General features: G+C 54.8%; 1 protein-coding gene across 3 annotated transcripts; it reads left to right on the forward strand.

Moving 5' to 3' along the window:
- On the forward strand, positions 1–27,225 carry CAMKK1 (calcium/calmodulin dependent protein kinase kinase 1). 3 transcript variants are annotated; one of them, XM_036077352.2, is made up of 16 exons: positions 1–154; positions 7,057–7,458; positions 8,397–8,444; positions 8,878–8,931; positions 9,348–9,399; positions 9,644–9,777; positions 10,165–10,201; positions 10,964–10,985; positions 12,170–12,258; positions 15,481–15,680; positions 17,800–17,853; positions 18,634–18,707; positions 20,477–20,564; positions 20,794–20,922; positions 22,982–23,085; positions 25,175–27,225. In XM_036077352.2, the coding sequence occupies exons 2-16, from the start codon at positions 7,099–7,101 to the stop codon at positions 25,245–25,247; spliced, it is 1,518 nt and encodes a 505-aa protein (XP_035933245.1). In that variant the 5' UTR covers positions 1–154; positions 7,057–7,098; the 3' UTR covers positions 25,248–27,225. The 3 variants fall into 3 exon arrangements, with proteins under 3 accessions (XP_035933245.1, XP_035933264.1, XP_077924155.1); XM_036077371.2 differs by lacking the exon at positions 1–154 and adding an exon at positions 2,322–2,471; XM_078068029.1 differs by lacking the exon at positions 1–154 and adding an exon at positions 6,817–6,936.

The raw sequence follows: 27,225 nt of genomic DNA on the forward strand, positions 1-27,225 counted from the left end.
GGCGAGGGAGGGAGAGCTGTCTGGAGCCGCGGCGCGGGCGGTCTGAGCTCTGCGATCCCAGCCCGGGGAGAGGCGGCTGGGGCGGGGCGCGAACCTCTGGAGCGAGCCTGGTCGCCCGCCCGGCCGGCCGCGGAGACTGTCGCCAGGCGCCGAGGTAGGGGTCGGTGGGGAGGGGACCTGGGGCGGGGAGCGGGAGGGGACGAACGCCTGAACGTCTGCTCGGAGCCTGTAGGGAAGAGGGATGGTCTACGAGGCCGCGTCTAACGAGGGCCTCTGGGACCGCATTGGTGCGGGGATTCTCCCCCCTTTTGGGGGGCCGGATCTACGAGGTACCTCCCGGAGCCCGCTTCTATCTGCGCCGGCAGCCTGGACCGCATCTATGCGGGCACTCCGCCATCTGCGTCGCTTCCCCAGCTCTAGTCTGCGGGGCTGCGTTCATACCCGGCGCACTACCCACCCCCGCCCCAGCCGTGGGTGGGAGGCCGTGTCTCTGCAGAGTGGGCCCAGACCTGTGCACCCACGTGTGGATCAGCGCGGGGTGCTCCTCCTACACGGCTCTCCGCTGAGTCTTCCTGCAAAACCTGGGGAGAGGCGGGGTGGGGGGTGGGGTTCTGGATGAATGGGACAGATGTGGCGTGTGGCTTTAGCTGCGCAGTAGTCCCCCTGGATGGGGCCCGGGTGGAGGGGTTGGAAGAAGCGGGCACTGCGGCTTCAGGGGCCTAACAGGCACGGAATTGGTGGCTCGAATAGTGCACACGTGCGCGGGGACCTGTGTGTGGTGTTTGGAGGTGGGTGTGCGTGTCACGTGGACACAGGAGTGTGCCTGTGTGTCTGAGGGGAGTGCATGACTGGATGGAGTGGTGTGTGAGGGCCGATCACATGGACGTCGGCGTGCGACGTCGGTGTGCGCATCTCTGGGCGTATGTGTGTGTCTGGAGGGTGCAGAGGTGTGTGGAAAAGGTTATGCCCCAGGTCCCAGGACTGTGCCTTTGTGGGTGCATATGGGGCTGTGTATCTGCCAAGTGGGCCAGAGCATCGGGAGGATCCCACCACTCGTGTCCTTGAGGATGCGCCGGCCCCGCACAGCCCTCACTCCTTCACGCAACAGGTACAGATTGAGCACCCACTGTGTGTCAGACCATGTCCTAGGCTCACGGGCTCTGGGGACCCTTGCCTCCTCCTTGGCCTCTCACCCTCAGTCCCCACAGCGGGCAGGGGGATCATTTTAAACCTCATCCAACTGGGTCATTGCCCTGCTCAGAACCATCCTCTGGCTTTTGAGGCCTCCTGGTCTCTGTCCACAAACCCCTCCAAAGTCAAGCCCTGAGTCCCAGCCTGAAAATGGCTGTCTGTCATGCACAGTGAGAACTTCCATCCTCTCCCCTCTGAAATCCTTACTCAGTGGTCATGAAAGAGCTTACATACCACCTCCTCCAGGAAGCCTTCCCTTGGGCCAGGCACAGCAAATGGCTGGGCCTTCTCATCCAGGTGTAACTCTGCTCGCCCGGGTACCTCTCACGTGCAGAACCCCACTCCAGCAACATTAGCCGCTTGCTGTTCCTCAGACTGTGAGCACTATCCCACCTCACAGCCTTTGCAGGTGCTGGTTCCCCTGCTGCAGTGCCCTTTCCAGCTGTGCACACTGCCTGCCTCCTCACTTCCTCCAGCTTCTACTCACATTCTACAGAAAGGCCTTTCTGACCACACTATAAATAGTACCCCCCAGCCCCTACTCTTGATTCCCCTTACATGACTGTATTTTTCTCCATAGCACATACCACTTGACATATATCATCTGTTAATTACTGCCTTTCTTGTGTATTGCTTCTTGCCCCTACTAGAAATTAAACTGCCTGGAAGCAGGGACTTTGTCTTTGTGCTTCACTGGTTTATTTCCCAGCACCTAACATGGGAGGTGCTTATGGGATATTTGTTGCATGAATGAGTGACTCTGGGCACATATGGCAGGTGCTTATGGAATATTTGTTGCATGAATGAGTGACTCTGGATTTGCATCCCAGGAGTCCGTGTCTCTGGTTGCTCCCTACCCTGTGAGCTCCCTGTCTGAGGCTAGGTCTCCTCTTCTTCTGTCCTCCAGATTCCAAGTTCCTGGAAGGCCAGGTGTGGGAAAATTGTGACCACATTTGCATGTTAGAAATACTCCCTCTAGCAACTGGTGTGGAGGAGGGTGTGGGGTGAGGTCAGGGTATGAGCCTGGAGGTGGGGAGACTGTGTGGCAGAAGCAGTGGGAAAGAAAAGCAGAGGCCTAAGTCCTAACTTAGTGGCCTCACCCAGCAGTGGGGAGATCAAGGAGGGCTCCCAGAGGAGGAGACATCTGAGCTATCCTCCAGCAGCAAAATAGAGGGAGGTGTGTCCCTGGCAGAAGGCACAGCTTGTACACAGCTTCTGGCAGCAGAACAGAGTCTGCAGTTTGGGAAGCTGCGAGTGGCGTGATGCAGCCAGAGTAGAGAGTAAGTGTGGGGCTAGGGGAGCAAGGATGGGCGAAAGGGAGAAGATGGGCTCCCGGGTTTCTGGAGAACTGGGAGGATGACGGTACTTTTACCTCTGCAGCAGGCAGAGGAGGAAGGGCAGACTTGGGGGAAATGCTAAGTTGAATGGGAACCCTGTGGGTCTGAGCTGCCCAGGAACATGGTGGGCAGGAGGCAGCTGGCTGGAAAGAATTGGGCTGGAGGTACAGACCTGGTGTGGAAGATGAGGAGGGGCAGAGATAGAGGGTGATGCCCGGAGACCATCAGCCAAGACGTGCTAAAGATGCACTGAGGGTTGCCATGCCAAATTGGGTACAGAGCCCACCTCAGTGCTTGGGGCCCCTCCAGGGATGATGGGAGGGGCGTCCTCCCAGTAGGCATCCTCAAGCATGACTTGGCACGAGATGCCTGGGCCTCCCTCAAGGAGAACTGAGTCATCCCGGGCAGAGGCGGGAGCTGCAGAGGGTACCCGTTGCCAGGGCTGTCCAGACACTTGTCAGGAGCATAAGCACAGCGCCTGCGAGGCAGCCTGGCGATGTCAGCGCGACCTTCTGTGTCTGGCCTGGATGGCTAGATCGCCTCCTTGCAGCTTCCCCTTCTGGCCAGTTTTTGGATGGCCAGGCCATGTCCTCTCTGCCTGGATGGTGGGGGCCGCTCAGCCTGGCCCTGAGATTCACAGCAGCCTTCCGGAATTCAGAGTGAGGTCTGAGTGGTGCCTGAAATCATCCCAGGAGGGGCTGCTTGAACATTTGGACAAGAGCAGGGTCTGCCTGCTCTCTCCTGTCTGGGCCTCCTCCGAGCGACCCACGTCGGGGGGGCACATCCTGAGGAGGAGGCCAGGCCAAGCAGGCATCTGGAACCAGGGTCTGCACGCTGGAAGTAGCCAGACACCTGGGGGTGGGGGGCATAGCCCGAGGGGGTTAATGTGCCAGGCCATCCTGGAGCCAGGGGGCAGATATGGGGTTCTACATTGTACATCAAGGCTCTCTATCTTGGTGGCTTCTGGATATAGACACATCCTAGCCCTGTATCACTCGGGGCACGGACTGCTTCTCTGTCCACGATCTCATCTACTTCCTTCTATAGCCCTGGGAGTTGGCAGGATGGCAGCCTCCTGCTTGATTCACATGTGAGAAAACGGAGGCCCCAAGAGTCTCAGTGACTTTTCCAAGGCAACACGACCCAAGTCTGGAAGGACAGGATTAGGGTAGCTTTTCCCAGTGAGAGAGGGCCTGAGTCTGGTCATTCTTGGCTACAGGACCGGGCTGGTCCCTGGGAGGCTCTCCATGCCCATAGAGTCCATGCTGGGCCATGAGCCTGGGGTCCTAGCCTGTCTGTCGGTCCTTCTATTTGCCCATGTAGCCCCTAGTTGCCTACCCAGTCAGTTTCAACAAAGTGTCTACCGAGGCCTCAGCTTGGGGAGGACCCTGAGAGCCCCCCTGGGTGGCCCCTCAGAGAGGGGTGGCACCTGCCCAGGACACACAGCCCAGCCTGGTGGACAGGTGACCATGTGGGAAGTTCAGACTTGACCTTCTGAGATCAGGTGTCCATGCAGACCCCACCCTGCATTCTGGAGCTCATGTACAGGAAGACTAAAGGCACCCAGTGCACATTAACACATTTACACACCTGTGTAGACCACACCGCTAGAGTTCTGTCCCCATGCAGATGCGCTTCTCTGTGTGGACTTTTCCACCCCCGCCCCCCACAGACGCACACCGTGACCCCAGCCCACATCCCTGCTTGCACACGTTCTCTCACGTGTGGACACATGCCCTCAGATGCATAGCCTCAGGTGCTAGGCCCCGTCGCCTGGACATGAGGCTGGAACTTGGGGCCTCCCCACTGCCTCCTGCGCAGACATGCTTAGTCACCTGAATTTGATCCAGGCAGGAGGGAGGGTGGAGGGCCTGACGTCAGCCTTCATAGCCGCCTTATGCCGCCTGCACATCCATCTGGGCCACAGCGTGTCCTAGGCAATCGCAACAACAGCTGCACAACAACTCACTTTTACGGAGCTTCCCCAGTGGCAGACTCAGGCCTGAGCCCGGTATGGGTAGTGTTCACACCTTTTCACCCCATGACTACCCAGTGAGGTGAGACTGCTATTAGCCCCATTCCATAGATGAGGAAAACTGGGGCACAGAGGTGAAGTCACCTGCCCATGGGCCCACACCAGGAAGAGATGGAGCCTGCAGCCTGGCTTTGGAGCCTGGGCCCTTAACCAGGGAACAGGACCCCAGGTTGGAGGAGAGGGACTTCTGCCTTGACTCACTGTGTGAGCCTGGGCCCATCCTTGGCCCTTGCTGGGCCTCACTTTCCCATCTGAGAAAAGGGAAGGAAGGGAATTAGAGGAGGATGGCTTCTTGCTGGGATAACAGCTTCAGGGAAATCATATGCAAATTGTATGGGCCGGGGCCACCTGTGGCCTCTGCCCATCTGGAGGCTGCAGAGCAGAGAGCTGGAGCTCCTGATACTGATTCACTCCCTACCATGGACTGGGGCCCTGGGCTTGCTGGGGTCCCCTTTCTGAGGCTGCTTTCCCAGGTCTATTGGGGACAGCACTATAATGATCACTATGGCAACCACTCATTCATTCAACATATATTTATTGAGCTCCTACCATGTGCCCGGTACTGCTGCAGATACCAATGATCTTATGGAGACAAGGCAGACAAGAGCCCTAATCTATGGATTTTATATTCCAGTAGAAGGAAAGGGGGGGCTATATGGGGTGACGGTGAGGGGCAGCAGAATGGTCCATCTCCAGGGAGCAGTGGAATGGGCCAGCCAGGCTTGGAAGGCTCCCTTCAGCCTTGGCTTCCTCCTTCCTGCAAGTGGCCTGGTTCCTAAAGCCTCCCTGATACATCAACTGCATTCACTGCCCCCCCCCCCATCTCTTTTAGGGAGGACTCCTTGATGCCTCAGCCCTACTCACCTTCCTCACCTCCTTTGGAGAGGCCTTCCTGATGTTCTAGCTCTACCTGGCTCCCTCACCTCCTCCAGGGAGGTCTCCCTGATGTTCCAGTCCTGCTCATTCTCTCATTTCCTCCAGGGAGGCAGCCTTGATGCTCTAGGCTCACCAGCTGCCCATTTCTCTAGGTCCAGCCTTCATGTCTTTTCCTATTGCCAGTCTGGATTCCCTTCCCCCTTCCTTTCTGTGTGTCAACATCAGCTCTACCACCTTTGGGTTTCTACTCAATTCAACACACTGTGTGCCAAGCACAGGGGTTCTGGATGACACCCTTGCCCACTCTCCATCTCTAAGCCTTGTTGTGGCCCTAGGGAATCTGAGAAGCTCCTGCATCAGAGTACAGAGGGAGAGACTGAGGCTCAGAGTCAGGAAGGAGCCTGCCTCAGACCCCACAGTAGGTTGGCAGACAGGATTGGAACCCAGTCCAGGATCCTCTGTGGCCAGTGGACTCTAGTGAGCCCTACCTCCTTGACATCTGTCAAAGCAAGGTGATGGGGGAACAAGGGCTACGTTCTTAAAGTCACTGTGTGAGTACAGAGGAAGTTAGCACCAGACAGGAAGGGCAGAGGGTCAGGAGTCCACTCACTTCCTTTTCCTTAGAAGATGCTGAGTCTGGCCCAGGAAGGAGGAGGGGCATTGGGCTGGGGTGGGGCAGAGATGGAGTCCCAGTCTGAGTGTCAGGATTCAGCCTGGGGTCAGGGTTCTGCCCAGGGTTGTGGTTGAAGGGGAGGGCTGGGGCTGGGGTCGGACATTGGTTTGGGGTTCAAGCTGGGCCCAGTCCTTAGCCTGGGGCCTGGTTTGGGACTTGGAATGCAGTAGGGTCAGGGTGGGTGTAAGGCCAGGCCATGGAGAGCATTTCGGCGTGAGCAGCTGTGACAAATATTTTAGGCACACAAATAAATTGGAAGGAAAAAACCAGGAAAAATAAGGAATGACCTGTTAGTTTAGTGGAGTTTCTCTTAACAGCCACCAAAGCAGCAGCTCCTCCCTAATGGACCCTGTCGTAGGCTACAGACTCCGCTGGGGCAGGAAAGGGAGTCATGGGGGATGGCAGACTTGCTTGGTGGTCCTGGAGAGGCCTTCCTGGAGGAGATAAGTGACTGGCTTGGAGTACCAGGGAGGCCTCTGCCTGACCAGCACCCAGCTCAGCTTCCAGCAGCAAGACTGGAATGCTCTGCAGTCAAGGGTGGGGCTGGTGAGTCACTGGGCTGTCTGCTGGATGGGGCCTGAGCTGACCCTGGACTCTGTTTCTCCCAGTGCTGCTGGGCCTCTTTGTCCGGACTCCAGAATATCAGCTTCTCCCTGCTTCCCTGTGAAGCCGGCAAGGCAGACATGACCACCCCTGTTTTACAGATGGGGATACTGAGGTCTAGAGGGCTGCGATGCAGCAGAGCCAGATGAGCTCCCAGAATTCCTTTAGTTAGTAGGGACAGACCTGACTTTGGATGCTGGCAACTCAGGCAGAGGGATCAGGTAGGGCAGAGTCACGGAGGTGGGACCTAAGGGTTGTGGCTACAATGGGAGAAGGGCCTGGAAATCTGACCTCCATACCCTGTGGCCAGCATTGAAGCTTTCTCTGTCCTCTCTTCTCAGGTTCCCAATAAGGCTGCACAGAGGACCCCCTTAACTGTGGCAATGGAGGGGGGCCCAGCAGTCTGCTGCCAGGACCCCCGGGCAGAGCTGGTGGAACGAGTGGCAGCCATTGATGTGGCCCACTTGGAGGAGGCAGGAGGTGGCCCAGAGCCTGCCAGAAATGGTGTGGACCCTCCGCCAAGGACCAGAGCTGCCTCCGTGATCCCCGGTGGTGCTTCAAGACCCCCCCTAGGCCGGCCCAGCCTCTCAGCTAGGAAGTTCTCCCTGCAAGAGCGGCCGGCAGGAAGCTGCCTGGAGGCCCAGGCTGGGCCTTATGCCACAGGGCCTACCAGCCACATCTCCCCACGGGCCTGGCGGAGGCCCACCATTGAGTCCCACCACGTGGCCATCTCAGATGCAGAGGTTGGTGGGGCAGAGCTAGGGGGTCCCTGTGAGCTTCTCAGTGAAGATGCTTTTCTGTCCCGGCCCCTGCCACACAGCTGCCTGGCCTTTGCTTTTGCATATCCCCCAGAGTTGAAGAGCCTGCTGTCTCACAATATGGCTCTTCCCACCAGGGGAGCTCCGACTGAGCCAGTTACTGCCTCCTACAAGTCCCACCATTCCTACCCTTAGGCCAGGCCTCAGAAATAGGCCCCTCCCTTGTCCCCCAAGAAGTCCTCTTAGAGATTTGAAGATAGGTAGTATGTCTGCCCTCCCTACCATGAGTCTAACCCAACTTTAGCCCCCACTTCTAATCCTGCTTCTTAGAGTCTCCTCTGACTCAGAAGCTGCCAGTGTGTTTCCAGCCTCTGTTCTTGCTTCTGTTTCTCTGTCCCACTGGCTCTGTCCTTGCCACTTAGATCTGAAAGTGAGTCCTAGTACCGAGCGAGCAATCTACCGATTGCAGAGCCTGGGCTTTTTATGCCTGAGTGGGGACTCTGGTCTCTTGTCCCTAAGGCTCTCCTCATCTTTCTTGTCCATGCAGCCAAGACCTTGCATTTAGCTGCTTCTAGAAATACTTGCTCATGTGTTTCAAACAGATGAAGGTCTCCCAGACGCCAGCGCTCAGGCAGGAATCAGTGCATTTTTCCTTCACCGCTTCCTAGGCAGTAAAGTACAGCCATGGCTCACCATTCATGTTTGCAAACACCATCCAAGGCCTCTTGTCACTTTTGATGGCATGGACACCGCCACGTTTCCCCCCATCCAGACTTGAAAGGTTGATGAGATGTGGGGTCTAAGAATGAGGGGCCCAGAGCCAGGATTGGGCCCTGAACAGGCTCCTGAGGTGGGATCCACACTGCCTCTGGGTCAAGCTTTACCTGATGTTCCCCTCTTCCTCCCCTCCCCCCCACCCCCAGGACTGTGTACAGCTGAACCAATACAAGCTGCAGAGTGAGATTGGCAAGGTAGGACTGGGGCAGGCGGTGGGGACTTTTCTCTTGAGGCTTTGTGGAGGCAGCCTGTCAGGATCCTCTGCTTGACGGTTCCTTCTCCCCTGGGAATGTGAGGCAGAGCCAGAAAGGCCCCAGCTTAGAAGTGAAGAGAGTTTTGTCCTCTAGGAGGTATCCAGGGAGGGTGGGAAATGATTCCCCATTCCTGATTCCTTAGTTTTTGATGGAAGACAAAGAGGGACTGAGGGAGCATAGAGCTGTGTTGAGCCCGGCAGAGGCAGTTCCCGGGGCGCAGGAGCCCTCTCCCTGTCTGCCAGAAACGTATGCCTGCTGGGGGCCAGCTGGTGGTGGGGGTGGTGGTGGGCTGTGGAGGGAGGGGGCCGGAGCTGTTCGGGCTGCCCATTCCCTGAGCTAGTCCGGGGTGGGGCTGACCAGTGCCTATTTCCAGGGTGCCTACGGCGTGGTGAGGCTGGCCTACAACGAAAGTGAGGACAGGCACTATGTGAGTCTGGGGATGGGAGGGAGGTGTTGCCCTGGGCCAGGCCCCAGAAGCCTGGGAAGTGGGACGCTGCTGTGCTGGGAAGACCGAGGACAAGGTTGCCTCTAGGGGGCGTGAGCTCCTGTCCCTAAGGGTATGCTTGGTAAAAGGAGTAAGCTTCTTGACCCTGAGAATATGCCCGCAGAGGCTGGGCCCCTCTGAGGGGAGAGCTCCAGAAAGGCTTATTGGGGAAACGGGGGGAAGACCTAGACTCAGATGTGGCCGCTTCCTAACCCGGCTTACCCACACACCTAGGCCACACCTTCAGCTCTGGTGGCAGTCACCAAGTGTTCCTTTCTGGACCTCTATCCACATATAACCAGCCTGTTCTAGCTCCTGGTGGCTACCCACAAGTGACATTTCTGCCCCTCCCTCCTCAGGCAATGAAAGTTCTTTCCAAAAAGAAGTTACTGAAGCAGTATGGCTTTCCACGTATGTATCTGCTGGGTCCTGTGCTTGGGAGCTCCTTGCCTGGGGCCAGAGAAGGAGGGGACCTCGGTCCCTAGCTAGTTTTTTTAGGGCTGGGGTAGAGGTGGGGACAGCATGAGCAAAGGCCTGGTGGTGGGAATGTGCTTGGTGGGTCGGTCTTATAAGATTCTTGCTTGAGGCTGGTTGCAGGGCCATGATGAGGCCCAGCCTCCTGCAACAGGGGCTTGACTCACCTTCCTGGTCACAGGTCGCCCTCCTCCAAGAGGGTCCCAAGCCACCCAAGGAGGACCAACCAAGCAGCTGCTGCCCCTGGAGCGAGTGTACCAGGAGATTGCCATACTGAAGAAGCTGGACCATGTGAATGTGGTCAAGCTGATTGAGGTAGGAAGCAGTGGTGAGTGGCTGGGAACTCGTGCCCAAGTCCTGTGCTTAGGAACACTCAGCGCAGACCTAGGGCTCTCCCTGCAGGAGTAATGTGGCTAAGGCCTCCAAAGACAGAGCTAGACTTGGGGTGGGGGCTATAGGGAGGCTTCAGGGGTCAGTTTAGGCTGGTCTGGGATGTTCTCAAGGTCTCAGTGAGGGTAAGGGGCTCAGGGTTGAGGGTCCGTGATTTTTGAGGCCTCGTCTATCTGGTGCCTGCACAGTTCCTGCTCCACTGTCTGGGGTCACTGCAGAGCATACTGGGGGCACTGGTGAGTACAAGGAAGTCTGGGGCTCCCACCCCATGCCTCCCCCACCCATACTCCCATGTCTGTTCGCTCTGACTAGGTTTTGGATGACCCAGCTGAGGACAATCTCTATTTGGGTAAGTGACCCAGCTCATTCCCAAAGCAGCTTACCTGGGGTCAGTCCGAGGGCTCCCCAGGGACACACGTGAACTTCAGATGGGCTGTGTGAACATGTTCTCAAGCCCTGGATTCCCTTGCCTATCCCTGCCAACCCAGGCTTAGAATATCAAGTTAGATTCAACAAATATTCCTAAGCCCCCACTCCACTAATCAGAGAGACAGTGGATCAGGTAGATGCAGGAAGCAGGCTATGGGATATGGGTTCCCAGACCCTGTCTGATAGTTCTGTGCCTCAGTTTCCTCACCTGTAAAATGGGGACAATGTATCCACCTCATAGGGCTGTTATGAGGAGTAAATGAGTCATTATATACAAGATTGTTGTTAATGTTAATTTCATGGCTGGGTTTAGAGGCCCTGAAAAGGGGCAGAAAGAACACTGGCTTAGGAATTAAGGCCAAGGCTTTAGTCTTCACTCCCTGTCCTACCTGCCTATCTGCTATGACCTTTAGGAAAATTCCTGCCCCTTCTCCAAGCCTCAGTTACCTACCCCCTTCCCAGAAAAGGAATCCATGCTGAATCAGATGAGGCAGATCCATAGTAAAACTACTCTCACCCATTTACTTCCTCTGATACCCTGGGACCCTTGTCCCATCCCTCCCTCAGGTATGCTTGGATGCCTGACCCTCTCCTATCTTCCAGAACACGGGAGGGACCTTGGCATCACCTACTTTGCTAGCCTGGCTGCACCTTACTTACTTTTTCTTTTCTTTTCTTTCAGTGTTTGACCTCCTGAGAAAGGGGTGAGTTCCCCTTCCCAGTCAGGCAGGCCAAGTCTAATCCAGGCCTTCTTTTCCCTCCCTGTGTCCCTAATCCCAGGGTCAACTACTCTAGGAGAAAGCAGAGGCCAAGGCCCTGCCCTTGGGGAGCTCTAGTCTGGGGGAAAACAAGAGACCAAGAGGACAATTCTTTGAAGTCTGATGGGGGTCAGTGAGGCTGGAACATTCAGTGAGTCCTCTGAAAGACGGGGTGGGTTTTGAGCCAGGCCTTGAAGAACTGGAAAGATTATGAGGGAGGAGAGGGAGAAGAAAGGAGTGTTTCTCAAGCAAATATGTAGAGATGGGGCTCTTACCTGGATTCAAATCACAAACAGTTCTTTCAGCTTTACGAGTTTATGAGTTGGGTGGGTGGGACTCCATTTGCTGCCATTTACAAGAGGGGAAGCTGAGGTTCAGCGTGGGAAGTGGCTTGCCCAAGGTCACACAGTTCTAATTCATGTCTGCCCTATTTGGCCTTCCCAGGGTATTTGCAAAGCAGCAGACATGGGGTAATGGGCACAGGCCTGGGTGGACCAGAGGTCCTAACTGTCCAGACCTTGAATATAGGCTACGTATGGCTTGTGATTTGTCTCTCTGCGGGGAGTGGGGGTGCTAAGAGTAGCATCCTTCTCAAGATTCAGAAGCTTTCAAATATTTTTGACCTTCATATGTTTTACATTGCCATCCATATCTGTAAATGAAACCAAAGTTTTACAAAACATTGCATATCTTTATTACATGTGATATACTCTGATAATTCTACTGCATTAGAGAAACAAAGCATTAGCTAACCACTAAGAGGATTTCATGACCCTCTATTAGGTCTAGACCTACAGTTTGAAAACCACTGCTCTGAATGACATCTTTGTAACAGTTCGGTTATGGAAAATTAAGAAGAAGGAATACCGAGCCAATCAGAAATTAAGATAAAGCTAATTTGAAATTATAATGATTGTAAAGGGATATTTGGGTCTGTGTGTGTTTTAAGTGTTTCATTATATGGGAGAACTAGCTAATGTCTTGGGTTCTGGGGAGCAGTTTGAGCATAGAGGGCTCCCGGGAAGTCCCGAGGGGCCTAAATGGCCCAGCCCCTGTCCCGCTTCACCAGCTAGTCAGCTTTTACTCATTCTGATTCAGCTGAACACTGCTCCTCCCCACCCTTCCTGTAGGCCGGTCATGGAGGTACCCAGCGACAAGCCCTTCCCGGAGGAGCAAGCTCGTCTCTACCTGCGGGACATCATCCTAGGCCTTGAGTACTGTGAGTGAGGGGCTGCGTGCCCCCGGAACAGGGGTACAGGGGAGGGAGACACCGGAAGGGGTGGGGCCCAGGCTGAGCTAGCTCTTGGCAGTTCTTGTCTGTCAGCGCGGACTACCAATCAGCTTCATTTGGGGGCGTGGCGTGGGCTGGGGGCGGGGCTTAGCATCTCCTGTGGGAAGGGGAAGGGAGTGGTGGCCGACTTCCCTGGATGCCTGGATGCCTGGATCCGTGCGGGTTGCCTCGCGTGGCTAGTCACCATCAAGTCGGGCTGTGCCTGGGGTGTTCTCTGTATCTCTTCTGCTGAGTAGTTCTTAGCCAAGGCTTAACCTGTGCACAGGGCCTCAAGAGATGTAGGAAGGGAGAGATTTACATCGGCTGTCTGTGCTGTCACGGGTCCTGTGGGTGCGGAAGGGTGTGTTTACTGTGAGGGCCCTCAGGTGATGAGAGCTCAAGAGGGAGGATGTTAGCATGGCCTCTCTCTCTGGAATGCACTTATTCATTCATTCATTTACTTCACTTACTGCATTCGTATATGAGTACCTGCTAAGGGACGGCTAGAGGCAAGGAGATGACAAAGACCCGGATGGGAACTCCGGGATCTCACAGCCTCGTGGAAGGAACGAGAAACGAAGCAGGCAGCTATAGTGCAGTGCCTGCTAAGGCTGGAGAGGCCCACGGCTGTCAGAGCACTGAGGGGAGGCTTCCTGGAGGAGGCCACTTGTGACAGGGTCCTGAAGGATAAGTAGGAGTTCGCTGGCCAGGCTTGAGGGATGATGGATGGGAGCGAGTATGCGGAGCAGAGCCTAGCAGAGGCACAGCGGGCAGTGGGCATGTCCTATTTGAGAATGGGGAGAAGTAAAGTCTGGCTGAAGCCTGGCCCTGAGGGTGGTGAAACATGATGCTGGGAAGCTATTCAAGCCACACCAGGAGGGCTTTCCTGACTTTATCCTGTCAGCATTGTCAGCCCCTGAGGGCTTTGAGAAGGGAGGGGCATGACAGGATTTGCATCTTAGAAAGCTCTTTCTGGCAGCTGTGTGGTGGCTAAGTAAAGGGCAAAAGGTGGCCAGCTGGTTAGGAAAGAGGCTTTTTCTACAGCCCAAGTGACAGATGGTGAGGCCTGGATCAGGACAGTGTCAGTGGGGAGGAGACATGAAGGAGGTGAGCGGGAACAGCGCTGGATGACTGATTGGCCATGGGGAGGGGAGTGCCCTCAGACACCTAGGTTTCTGGCCTGGTTTGGGGTAGCCGAGTGGTGCCCATCTCTCTAGAATCTTAGCTTGGTTTATCAGGAGCATATTCTCTCCCTGGGTGAACAGGGTGAGGACCTAGCAGAGATGACAGGAGCCAGGATTATCTTTCTCTCATTTGAGTCGCTCCAGTGCCCTCTAATTAATACTCTCTTTGTATATATGGGGAAACTGAGACACACAGACAGGAGGGCTTTGCAGATAGTCCCTCTCAAGGTCTAGACTTATGGGAAGGGGGCATTTCATCCTGGGTGTGAAAAGTGGCAGCCACAACCCTATACCAGGTTGGCTTCCACCCCTTCCTGTCCTGGGCCCTTCCCTTCAGCTGAGGGCCTGCTGTCCTCCATCCTCTGTTCTCCACCCACCACCCAAAAACAAGCTAATCCCATCTGGCTTTTGGTAAAGCCTTATCAAGACCCAGCTAATCATAGTGAAGGGCTTCCCAGAGTCCATTGGTCAGAACCAGGGGCTGGACAGGCAGATGAATGGAGACACCAGGCACTGAAGGTGTGATTCTGTCCTTGTGATTCTGGTCCTCTAGGGGAGGGTCAAGGCTTCTTGGGGAAGGCTCTGTGGTCAGGGAGCCCAGGCCTGATTCTTAAAGATGGGGCAAGTGCAGCAATGCAGGTATGAGAGCAGTCAGATCTGGAATATAGCTTAGAAGTTGAGCTCATAGGACTTATTGATGAATAGGATATGGAGTCTGAAAGAGGAGTTGGGGATGATCCTGAGGTTTTTGGCCTGAGCAACTGATAATGTGCCATTAACCGAATAGGAAAGACTAAAGGAGGAACAGGGGTCTTCTGTTTTGTTTGTTTGCGGGGGGGGGGGGGGGTACGTTGCTGACAGAGAAATCAAGGTCTGAATTAGACGTGTTATTGAGAAATATTGAGATCTACATTGAGATGTCTACTGGATATCCACATGGATAAAGAGCCCAAGTTCAGGGGAGAGGCTAGGGTTTGAGATAAGAATTTGAGACCACTTTCCATGGTCAAATACACAGCCCCTTGAGCCTCTGCCCTCCAATGGGTGTGTGTCAAATCACTCGTTGCAGCGGGCTCACAGGACGCAGTCACCACGGGACCGCTGGTTTGGTTGTTACTGTTGTGTGACACTCAGTCCCTTTGCCCGGAGCCTTCCCGCCCTCCAGCTCTCCTCCCCTCTTTCCTCCTGCCCTTTCCGTCTCTCCTCCTCTGCAGCATCTTGGGATCTGCTGGTGCAGGGGAAGGTATTTGCCGAGTGGGGAGCCCGTACGTGGGTGGCGTGGGTAGACTCGGTGCCTTCTCTCAGCTGGGTCGTCTCTGGCCATCTCAGCCTTGAGAGGCCCATTTTCCTGGCAGTCCCAGAGCCAGGGAGCAAGGTGAGCGCTCAGCGTCCTGGAGAAGGCTGCTCCTTACCTCCGCCATGTCTGTCCCAGCAGTCCCAAGGCCTGGAGTGCCCTCTTTCTCTGAAACCCCTTCAGCCCAAAGTCCCTACGCCTGAGGCGGTATTTCTGCAGGATACTTCACTATTCCACCCTAAGTCCAAGAAGGAAGAACATCCCTGACCAGGTGGGGTGGGGGAAGAGACTGGGAAAATGTTCTGACAGGCTTTGGGACTGCGGATAACATGAGGGAGGGCCAGACATGGCCAGTGGAGAGCCTCCCTTCCCGATTTCCTCCGATAGCCCCCCTCAGCAACAGGTGTCTTGGTTGCCACAGAGAGCACTGCATTTGGAGTCCAAAGACTCCTCAGAGTCCAGTCCTAGCTTTGCTTTGAACAGCCTGGGCTGGCCTTGGTCTCTCCACCGCATCGTGGAGCAGAGGGGGCCCTAAAGTCCCTTTCGAGGTCCTCCTGAGACAAGTGTGTGCATGGGCTCCTTCTCACCTAGAGTTTGAGATGGGCTTCCCTGGCCAGGTGAGGGCAGGGGGTGGGGGTCGGGGCTCCAGGCATTGGTCGCCCACACCAGCACTCAAGCTGCCTCTCTCCGCAGTGCACTACCAGAAGATCATCCACCGGGACATCAAGCCATCCAACCTGCTCCTGGGAGATGACGAGCATGTGAAAATTGCTGACTTTGGCGTTAGCAACCAGTTTGAGGGCAACGACGCTCAGCTGTCCAGCACAGCCGGGACTCCAGCATTCATGGCCCCTGAAGCCATTTCCGATTCTGGCCAGAGCTTCAGTGGGAAGGTGGCTTCTAGGACCTGGGCTGAGTTGGGGTTCAGGCGGAGGGGTGGGATAGCCTGCAGTGGGGCCTCGTTTCCAACCTTAGGGTGTCAGGGTCCTTTGGTCTCAGGAGTGAACACTGAACATGGTCCTCTCCTTCCTGTTTGCTTCTTCCTGCGGTCTTGGAAAATCTCCCCAACTTTGGCCTCCTCTCATTTTCCAGCAAAATGGCCCCAGGCCTCCCCTGCAGATACTTTCTGCCCGCTGCTGTGTGCTGAGTGCGGGCTGGGCTGTGAAACAGCCCAGACAGCCCAGCTTGCTGTCCTTCTGGAGATGGTGGAAAAGAGCAGGAGAGCTCATGTTTGGGAAGAAGTTGGAGGCTCCCCTCAGACTCTTTGGAGATGGCAGGGTTTGAACTAGGTCTTGAAGAATGGGGAGGATTTGAGCATGAGGTGGAGTCCAGAAAATGTACGAGAGCACTGAGGGGCACAGGGAAGGGGGCATGATGGGCCTTGGGCAGAGTTTAGAAGGCGGCTTGGGGACTTGGGGTTCCTCCTAACTGACAGAGGCAATGGGCACAGCTTTCTGAGCAGGGGGCTGCAGTGTAGTGTGTTCCCTGGGCACATGCCTGTTCTCACCTGCCAAGGAGGCAATGGTTAAGAGGCATCTGGACACGTGTGTGGGTGTGGAGCTCAAAAGAGAGGTCAGGGATGTAGATAAAGATTTTTTTAAGAGCTTCTAATTTTGATATAATTCCAAATTCACAAAAAATTGCAAGAATAATACAAAAAAAAAAAAAACCTCCCATGTATCTTTTTACTCAGATTCACCAATTATTGACATTTTGTCCCATTTACCTTTTCACCATCTCTCCCTATATTTAAGTGATTACATTTTTCTGAACCATTTGAGAGTTAAGTTGGAGACATTATCCTCCTTTATCACTAAATACTTTAGCAGATATTTTCTAAGAATAAGGACATTCTCTTACATAACCTCAGTACGATTATCAAAATTAGGAAATTTATCATTGATACAAGACTAAACGACCTTATTCACATTTCTTTCTTTCTTTTTTTTTTTTAAAGATTTTACTTATTTATTTATTTGGGAGAGAGAATAAGAGAGAGAGAGAGCACATGAGAGGGGGGAGGGTCAGAGGGAGAAGCAGACTCCCTGCTCGATCCCGGGACTCCAGGATCATGAGCTGAGCTGAAGGCAGTCGCTTAACCAACTGAGCCACCCAGGCGCCCCCCTTATTCACATTTCATCAGTTGTGTGGATCCTGTCCTTTAATGCCGCCCCCCCCCCTTTTTTTGGTCCAAGATCTGACCCAGGGTTAGTTGCAACGTTCAGTTGTCACATCTCTTTGTCCTTTAATCTGGAGGATTTCCTCAGCCTTTCTTTGTCTATTCTGACCTTGACATTTTTGAAGAGAACAGTCCTGTTACTTTATGGAATGATGTCAGTTTGCGTTTATCTGGTGTTCCCTGGTTCCCTGGTTGGATTTAGATGAGGCATCTGTGCCAGGAATATGTAAGTAGACATTGGAGACTCATTCACATAGGAGAGAAAGTGGAAACCAGGAGAGGAGATGGGGTTCCAGAAGGGGAAAATGTAGAGAGAGCACATGTTAGAGCCCAGGATATGGGGGAGCTGTGAGGAGCTGTGGAGGTGACTGAAGGCCAGGGCCTTGGTATGGGCAGGGGCTGTTTCTGGTGGCAGAAAGAAGGTAGATGGTGACTTCTCCAGTGGATCATCAGGAAAACGGATGATGAGCTGGTTTAGTGAGTCTAAGTTTAGAACATACGATGGTTTCTGGGGTGCACCGTGGGTACAGCAAATGTGACCCTGTAGGTAAAGGTAGTTTTGCATCTGTTGAGTTAGAAATGTACCTGGTTTGGGTCTGTTACAAGGGGGCTTGGAAACCCTGAGAGGTAGGGGCCCTGTTCTGGTCATCCCTGTGTCCCTAGTGCTCAGCATAGGGTCAGGCATAGAACAAGTGAGTGGGAGTTATTTGTTGAGTGACTACATGACTGAGGAAGGAGTTCCCCAATATGCCCTCTCCCACAGCCCATGCGAGCTAGGTGAGGGAGGGGTGTTGGTTCGTTTTGGGGGACTGATATGAGCTGTTTCTTCCTAGGCCTTGGATGTGTGGGCCACCGGGGTCACGTTATACTGCTTTGTCTACGGCAAGGTGAGTGTTGGGTGGGCTGGCGGAGCTGGGCGGGCCCAGTCCCTTGGCACCATGGGCTGGGCCAAGCTGAAGCAGGATGAATGACAGCTGCAGGCCCTTCCTTTGTGTCCTAAAGTAAAGCGACTTTGAAAGGGCCCACCTGGCTCAGAGAGGACTGAGGGAAAAGCTTTTTTCTGTTTTCTCCCCACCCTTGGGAGGAGATTCACGTGAAGGAGCTCTGGGACAGAAGACCATCCCAGTGGGAGGTGTAGATGGTGGTGTGGCCACCTCACCGCCAGGGCTCTCCCTGTCCTTCTGGCCCTTGATGCCATTCATTCTTTCATTCATTCACACATTCACTCATTCACTCATTCGTTCTACAAATTGTCCTTGCCTTTTGCTCTGGGTCAGGCCGGGCCTTGAGAACCCTCGACACTGACTTAGCGGAAATCGCTGTCCACAGGTGCTCCCCGTCTAGTGACTGCACTGAGAGGCAGGAGGGAACCTCAGTGAGTGTGTTCGCAAACTCCAAGCCCTGGGAGTGGAGGCCGTTCTGCAGGTGGTCATAAGGCCAGTGGGCACATCCAGCCTCATAGTTCCCTCAATGACTCATTTGTTCAGTCAGTGTTTGTTGAGCACCTACTGTGGGCCGGGCCCTGAACAAGTTAGACAAGGTTTCTCCCATCTTAAGGAGCCCAGAGCTGCCCCCCCCACTCTGGCCACACCAAGAGATGGGGTCAGTCCCCCAGGGCAAGTTGAGGCGCTGGGCCTGCATCCTTTGTCTGCTTCTCCACCCAACAGTGCCCATTCATCGATGATTACATCCTGGCCCTGCATAGGAAGATCAAGAATGAGGCCGTGGTGTTTCCTGAGGAGTGAGTTGCCCTTCAAGGGGGCTCCTGCCCACCCCCAGGGAGGCGTGTCTGAGTGGTAGCAGAGCATTTGCCCTTTGAAGGCCCCACCCCAGCCTGCAGATCTGGAGGTGGGGGTGCTGCTTCCTGGGAGGGGCCCCTGAGCGGACTGGGCGGAGAGAGGGCAATGGGACTGTAGAACAAGGTCTCAGAGACATCTGATTGGACTCCATTGTACAAATGGAACTCTGAGGCCCGGAGTTGGGCCAGAATGGCCCCAGGTCACACGTTCACACTGCGCCTTCTCTAAAGGCTTCTGTGGGGTTAATGGCATCAACCTTACACACACCCTGGAACCATGGGGAGCCTCTACTTTCCTCACATGGGGTAGGAGGGCTTCAAGATAGCAGTGTGCTTCCCCATATTGTAGATGGAAAATGGAGGCTCCAGAGGAGAGTTATCAGTGGGTCTGGGATTTGAAGCCACTCCCTCCCCCTTGTGACTGAGGTCTCTGAGCCCAGAGGGACTATATGGAGAGGTCTCCCTGCTCATCTGCGGTTCTTCTAATTATGATATTGGCTACCACGGCTTCTTACTTTTCAGGGCCCTTCTGCCCTCAAAGTCCTCTGGGCAGGTCAGAAACCAACCTGGGTTGGTTTGTCCTCAATGACTCCTGCTTTCTTGTGCCCACTCCCAGTCTGGCCCCCAGGCCCTGTTGAGTCTACCTCATCATTCTCTTGACTCCATGGCCACCTGCGCCCCTAACTGGTTCTGTCCTCAGCCTTGTCTAGCCACCTTGTCTTTGGTCTCCCTGCTGCCAGCCTCCTTCCAGTCCAGCCCCCACAATCAGGCCGGGGTGACCCTGATAAAGCACAACATATCTCACCACATCTCCCACTTAAAGTTCTTCCAAGGCTTCACAAAGCCCACATGAAGAGGCCCTTTCCTGGCCCTGGCATTCAAGGACCTCTGCCACCTCCTCCCACATAGCACTAGCCAACTGGATTCCATCCCTTCCCTATAATTGCCTGTCTCTGTACCTTTCCTCCTGCTGGACCCCCTGCCAGAGATCTCTTCCTTCCCAGCCGAGGAGTTGTGAAAGAGATTAAGTGTCTAGGACAGCAGAGGGATCCAAGGTCAACAGTCCCAAGAGTGAGTTCCTTCTCTGCAGGCTTGGACAGATGGGCTTCCCAAAAATGTTGGTAGCCAAGAAGCCTGGAGTTTGGGCAGAAATAGTCCAGGCTGATATGGGGCTGAGAGTCCTGCCCCCCCCCCCCCACTTCCCCTGAGTCTCTCATCCCTGCCCTCACTCTTCTGGGTAGCAATGTGTCAACTCACTAACCTCTCTGGGCCTCAGTTTCTTCCTCTGTCAAATGAGAATCTTTCTTGGCTACCTCCAGGCAGAGGACAGGATAAGATGGAGAGTGGGGCAAAGGCCCCTGGTGTCCCATAAAGTGACTCTTCTCACATTATCCTCACCATCTCTGCTACCAGGGGGTGCCCGGTACCCCTGGGACTGCATTTGTGTTTGTGGCCCCTGCCTCCTGCGGGAGATGGCTCTACTTCCTGTTCAGGAAAGGAGGATATCCATCTACTTGTTCTGAAACTCTCCCCTCTGCCTTGATATCTTGGGGTATCCCTCTTGCTCTTGAAGAAATGAGGGTTGGGTGTGTCTCTGCCCTGACGTGTACTATGCAGGGAATCCCAGAGCAGGTGGGGATGGAGAGGTGGGCAGGAAAGAATCCTCAGTAACTATCTCTCCCTCATCTCCTTCCTTCCCCCCCCCCCTTTAGGCCAAAGGTCAGTGAGGAGCTCAAGGACCTAATCCTGAAGATGCTAGACAAGAATCCTGAAACAAGGATTGGGGTGCCAGACATCAAGGTTGGGGAGCCAGAGGTCTTGGGCTGGGCTGGTTTTGGATACAACAAACAGGCCTCAGTTTCTCCTTCTAGAGAGCCCTACACCAAGATACATAGATTATATATTGGGTTTGGATTTGGGGTTTGTGGGCTTTGGGTCCCCTCAAGGCAATTGCTGGTTGAATGCCCGTGGTCCTTTGCTGACTGGGTGTCTGTCTATCTGACCTCTCCCTGCCCTCCCAACTTTACAGTTGCACCCCTGGGTGACCAAGAGTGGGAAGGAGCCCCTTCCCTCGGAGGAAGAGCATTGCAGTGTGGTGGAGGTGACGGAGGAGGAGGTGAAGAACTCAGTCAAGCTCATCCCCAGCTGGACCACGGTGGTAAGGGGGTGAGGGGCAGAAGGCTCCCTTGTCCCGGTAGGGCCTAAGGAGGGCATTGCCACTGCCTGAGACTTGCTCTGTGCTGGGCCCTGTTGAGGGACAGAGGGCCATCTGGTCGGCCAGCCCCAGTGCTGATCTATACTGAGGCCCTGCTGGAGGGCAGTGGGGAAGGAGGGCATGTTATTCAGCCTCATGGTAAGGAGACCAGGAGACTTGGTGAGGAGAGTGAATGATTTAAAGAAATATACTGCCCTCACTGAGTGTCAACATTCACCATGACTGGAAGAAGCATTTCCTTCCTTCCTTCCTTCCTTCCTTCCTTCCTTCCTTCCTTCCTTCCCTCCCTCCTTCCCTCCTTCCCTCCCTCCCTTCTCCCGCCCTCCTCCCTGCTTCCAAGCACTGTTCTAGGTGCCAAGGACATGACAGTAAGAAGGCCTAGGAAGGCCTAGGAAGTAAGAAGGCCTTGGAGAGGTGGCCCTGTGCCCTTTGGACCCCATCCATGTGCTCCCTCTACTTTCCCCTCACAGTTTAGTTTTTTCCATCTTCCTTTGGACATCTTCCATATTAACTGTTGGAAGTTAATTCATGTAGCCCCTCGTGGCCACTGAGAACCATGGCCTGCCCTGCACTGGCGTATCACAGCGAGTCGGGGTAATCACAAGGCAAAGGGAGAGCTGGTGCCTGTGCTGTAGGTGACATCCGGCCTGTGCACACCAGCCCTCCCCACTGGGTCCAGGCCCAGCTAGAGCCAGGTGGCCAAAGTCCTGCTCATTCCTATGATCTGTAGAGCTCCAGGACTCTCTGAGGTCCCTGGAAACAGTCAGCTCCCGTAGGGTCTCTACGGCTACGTCCTTGGTCTTGGCCACCCCGTCTCTCTCCTTAACCACTGGAATAGCCTCCCAAGTTGTCCCCTGCTTCCACCCTCACCCCCACTATGGTTGCTGCTCAGTTCAGCAGGCAGGGTGGTCCTAGTGACTAATCGTGTCACTTTTCAGTTGAGACCGTCCTCACTTAGGCTCCATGTCACTCAGAGTAAGCCCCAGCCTTGACCGCCCTAGAAGACACTGCACAGACAGCCCGCCTCCCACCCCCTCTCCCCGCTGCCTTACCTCTCCTCTCCTCCATTTGCTCAGCTCTAACCACGTGCCACCTAAGCTGCTGCTCCAGAACCTTCCTCCCTGGGGGATGCTCCTTGCCCAGATATCTGCAGGGCTCACTTCCTCACTCCCTGAAGGGCCTTTACTCCAAAGTCACTTCAGTGAGAAGGGAGCCTTCCCTGGCCCCTTATCTAAAATTCCCACCTCCTCTTTGTCATACTGTATCCTCCCACCTCGTTTTCTTTTTTTCTCCTTAGCCCTCACCACTAACTAGCATATACTCTACTGATTTGTCTTATTTACTGCATGTCCCCCAACTAGAACATAAGCTCCATGAGGGCAAGAATTTTTGCCTCAGTGTGACGCCCGTGCCTAGAATAACGTCTGGCACATGGTAGGCACTCGATAAATGGTTGTTGGTTGAATGAATGAATGAGTAAAAGAACAACTGAATGCACCCCGACACTAGGCACGTGTGTGTGGGGGGGGGTTGGGGGGGGCAGGGGCCCAGAGCTGTCCTTGGCGCAGGAGGAGGGTCAGAGTCAGAGAACTAGGGTGCGGCTTCTGCTTCTCTGCTCCTCCTGCCGCGGCCTCTCCTTCACTCCGTCCGTCCCCCCTCAGCTACAAGGCATTTCCTGATTGCACCCCCATGTCCTCAGGATAAAGCCCCTGCTTTCAGCCTGGCACCCCAGACCCCTCATGGTCTGCTCCTAGCCTCTGGGCACCCCTATGCCCCAGTTGTGCCGAGCTCCTCGCCATTCCCAGAATTCACCCTTAACCATCACCCCTTGTGCTCTTGCCATTTCCTCCACTTGGAATTCTCTTCCCTTCTCTGTGGACTGAAAGGGAGCCTCAGCAGGGCCCACCCGGGAGCTTTCCCCTTAGGGAGTCAGATTGGAGGCTGCCGGTGTGTCTGGGAGCCTGGAGGTCCTGTGCTCCTCACTCTGTTGTGTCCTCCCCAGATCCTGGTTAAGTCCATGCTGAGAAAGCGTTCCTTTGGGAACCCATTTGAGCCCCAAGCTCGGAGGGAAGAGCGATCTATGTCTGCTCCAGGAAACTTACTGTCGTAAGTACCAGTGGGCTGTGGCCTGCGGGGTGCTCCCTGGGTGGGGTGGGGGCTCTCACTGTCGCTGGGCTGTGCAGGCTGAGCCTGGAGCCTGGGGACTCAGCCCAGTCCCAGAGGAGGGCCCCGTTTGCACCTCTGTTCTCAGCGCACGGCAGCCTAGTCTGTGGAAGGAGAGGCACTTTTGCTGACTCTTCCTGGCCTGGGGGAGTGTTCGCTTTCCTGAGTAGCCCATGCTCCCTCCAGCCATTGCTGAGGCCATGTGCTCAGGCATCACTTTGTAAACGCTTGTCCAGCGAGTAAGTATGGACAGGCAGGCTGATAGGGCCAGGGAAGGGAACTCCCATTTGCCGAAGGCTTCCTGCTGTGAACCAGGCATGTGCATTCACCACCTCCCAGGAGAGGTCAGAAAAGCAGCTCCCCAAACCTCTGTGAGCCTCGTCCTCAGCTTTTCCACCTTCTTCCATTAAAATAAAAGTCAGTTTGGGATGCCAACAAGGCCTGCTGGAGTTTGTGCACAGACCTACAGAGAGAAAATCGGGAAGGGGTCCTGGACCAGAAAGTGGTCCTGGGACATTGGTTGCCTTCCTGTGGCCTGTGAAGGGTGCTGCAGAGGGGAGACATTGTGCACCCCCCCATCTTCTGCCCCTCCCACCCGCTGTGTGGAGAAGGCGTGCTCCCTAGAGAGGTGAGTGCCACACGTTGTCCGGGGACCTCAGCCTCTCTGGAAGGAGTGGCATCACTTGTGCCGTGCAGGGGCCCAGACACTGGCTTCGTGCGAGGCCATCCTTTTGTAAGTGGGCTCTTCAGAAGTGTCAGGTCCCATCACGGTGGACAAGCTGGGGTCTGCTCCAGCCAGAGGTTGCTTGCACCCAGTAATATCCATATACCAACTGCTTGCCCTCCACTTGACAAACTTCCTGGCCAAGGGAGGTGGAGGGGTGGGCCTTTGGAGAGGCCCTGACAGTACTGAGCTTATTTTCAGCTCCCCGTCTCTTCTCTGGGCTCCTCTAGGTCTGCAGGCCTCGATGCTGGAATTGGGTTTAGTGTAGGGGATCACATATTTAGCATCCAAACAGAGCCCCTTTTGAGAGTGAAAGAGGAAGCTGTTACTAATTATGGCAGGACAAAAGGCGTTAAGTAGGACCAGGATGATGAACAAACCTGGATGGCTGGTTACTCCAGCTCAGTGCCAGTGACTCCGCGCCCCCTAGTGGTGGCACAGGGCAGTCACAGGCTAAAGAGACCTAGCCCACGTGTGGCACAGAACTGGGTCCCGAGAATACCACTGAGCGAGGCAGTCGTTAGTCACTGTCCTTTCGTGGACGTGTTAATGGGGAGAAAGGCCAGTTTACTCATCTGGACTGTGAGAGGGTTGGGCTTAATCCTTTTCAGCTATAAAATTCTGTAATTCTGTGACCCAAGTTTAATTTTGAAAAGCAGGTTTTACCTCATCAAAGTCCCAACATTTGTCCTTGATAGACTCTGTTTTTTATGCTTTGGGATAATTGGCGAGGCTCTACAGTGGAGTTAAATGGGATTTTTTTTTTTTAGTACCACAATCTATTCATCAGTCATTTTAAAAAGAAAAATCTTAGGGGAATAATCAGATACAGGAATCCATTAAATATGTGACAGAATTCCAAGACTGATAGGTAGACTCTGCCCTGTGAACAAGGCAAAGAAAATACAAAACCAAAGGCCCTCTACCCAGGATGATGGGGGCTGAGCTAGGCCACCGTGGCAGGCCTGTGACCTAGCTGCTACTCAAGGATGCGGGGGAGTCAGCGGGTCAGCTCGTGAGCAGCTCTGGAAGCTGGGCTGGGAAGTCTGCGCTTCATCTCCAAGCAACAGGGAGCCACAGAGGGTTGTGGGCTGAGACCAGGGATAGGGAGACGGGCAAGGGGCCACAGTTCCAGGGGCAAGACTGAGGCGAACTTGGGGAAATGGCGGTGGTGGGGGGTGGGGTGGGCAGGGGGCAGTGGTTGAGAAATTGTGGAAAGGAATGGCTGTGTGTGTGTGTCTGTGAGTGTCTTCCTGAGTGCATGTTCTGACCCCTGAGGTCCCTCTGCCCCTGGTGTCCCCTGAACAGGAAAGACAGGTGTGGTGAAGGGGGCAAGAGCCTGGAGCTCCCCGGCGTCCAAGAAGATGAGGCTGCATCCTGAGCCCCTGCATGCGCCCAGGGCCACCGGCAGCACGCTCATCCCACGCCTCCAAAGGCCCACTGCCCTCATGCCGACAGCCGCCCCTGCGGGCAGGGGGTTGAGGACTGTGGCCCCTCTTCCGGCCCTCCTCCTTCTGTCATGCTGCATGACCTCAGCGCACAAGTCCAGGGACAGGATTGGAATGTTCGTCATCTGGGGTTTGGGGGCAGGGCTCCCATGAGGCCTTTCTCCTCGTCCTGGCTCTCCCTGGGGGGGACCCATCCTGTGGGAAAGAGAGGTACCTGTGGTGCCTTAGAAACCCCACCTGGCTCGCTGGCAAGGCAGGAGGTAGGAAACCAAGCTAGCAGGTGGAGGCCTTGTTTACCACCACGGCAGAGACCTCCTACTGGGAGTCAGGCAGGCCTGGCTCAGTTGTCTCATGCACATGGAGGGCTGGACCTTGCCCACCTCAGGGGTTCCTGCAAGAGCTCTTGTCTACTGAGAATGCTGATAGGGAGGCTCTGAGCCCTCAGGGGGGTATTCCTGGGCCTCACTGAGGCAGGGGCCAGCATTAGAGGATTCAGATTCCTTTTTTCGTTGTCTCTTACTTTTAACATTGTGGTGGGAGTGTGGTGGTGTGTAAAGGCCTCCTTGGGAACATCTAGAAAGCTCTCCCACAGCTTTGGGTGGTCCCCAGCACACTCACCATTATTTGGCAGCCAGGTGGGGTGGACTAACTTTCCTTGATTGTTTCACACTCGGTGCCATCTGGAGAATGGGTTAAATGAAAGCTCTGGGCAGAGGCCTGAGCCAGGAGCACCCACCTTGCCTGCCCACTTTACTCCCTCCCTGCATGGCTCCCCTGTAGAAGAGACACCAGGGGCAGGCCCGACCAACAGCTCTGGACTCACAGGGCTGTGGCCTTGCAGATGCTGAAGTAACTGGAATCCAACCTCTGATCCTACACTGGCCTGCCCATCTGGCCCCAGAAGCTGCCCTCACATTCCTACAACGAAGGACAAACTGCCCGGGTTGGAGGCAGCACTGGAAGTGGGACCCTGGTGGGGCGTGCATGCTGGCAAGTGGCCACAGAGAGGTGGGCCTCCTGCCACTGCCTCACCCCCGAGACAGTTGACATTCGGCCTGCACAGAGCTGGTGTGCTGGAGCGTGTGTGTGGACCCGGCCATGCTGGGGCAGACTTGATCTTCTCCCTGGAATCTGTGCCTGGCTGGCTTGGCGCTGACCGACCAAATCCTCAAGAGATTGACCCCCAAGGGAAAATAAAACAGGCCTCAGATACCTCCCCTGAAAACATGGGCCAAACAAGGGATTTCGGTTGCCTGTGTGGGGCTCCTACTGCAGGAAGGCTGGTGCTGAAAAAGAAAGGGAGGCTGGGCTGGAGGAGCGTGTGTGTCCTGCTCATCTTTGTGCCCGTGGGTATATGTCGCACCTCCATGCACATGCATGTGCATGCCCGTCTGCTGCCCACAGCACGCCTGCATGTCTTGCACTGGCACATGCATCTGTAATATAGTTTCTTTGTGTCTTTAAGGCTATGAGCAGAATGTGGCTCATTGTCAATGGGCCCACATTTCTCCCTAGCTCCTCTGCACTAAGGCATTGTAACCCAGGGCTTCAAAAATAATTCGGTACTGTTTTTAAGAACACTTTTTTTAGAATTCATGGGAGGCTAATCACAGATCCACAAGTTTCCTTGAGCATCTCTGCACTGGGGCCTGGAGGGTGGGAGTTTCAAGGGGCTACATCAATTAGGCCTGCCCTCGCAGACCTCAGAGGTGGGCCTGGCTTCACTGCCCATGTCAGAGCCTGGATGGGGTACTCACCCCATTGCTGAGGGTTTTGGTTGGCGTATTGTTCTTGAATGTAGCACAAGTGATGAACAAACTCCATAAGAGTGTTTTAAAAACTAACTTCCCAGGTAGTGAGTTAAAAACAATAAAAGCCCTTTCTTGAGTTAAAAACAAAACAAAACAAAAA

Source organism: Halichoerus grypus, chromosome 2, assembly GCF_964656455.1.
Source record: "Halichoerus grypus chromosome 2, mHalGry1.hap1.1, whole genome shotgun sequence".
Taxonomy (NCBI): Eukaryota; Metazoa; Chordata; class Mammalia; order Carnivora; family Phocidae; genus Halichoerus; species Halichoerus grypus.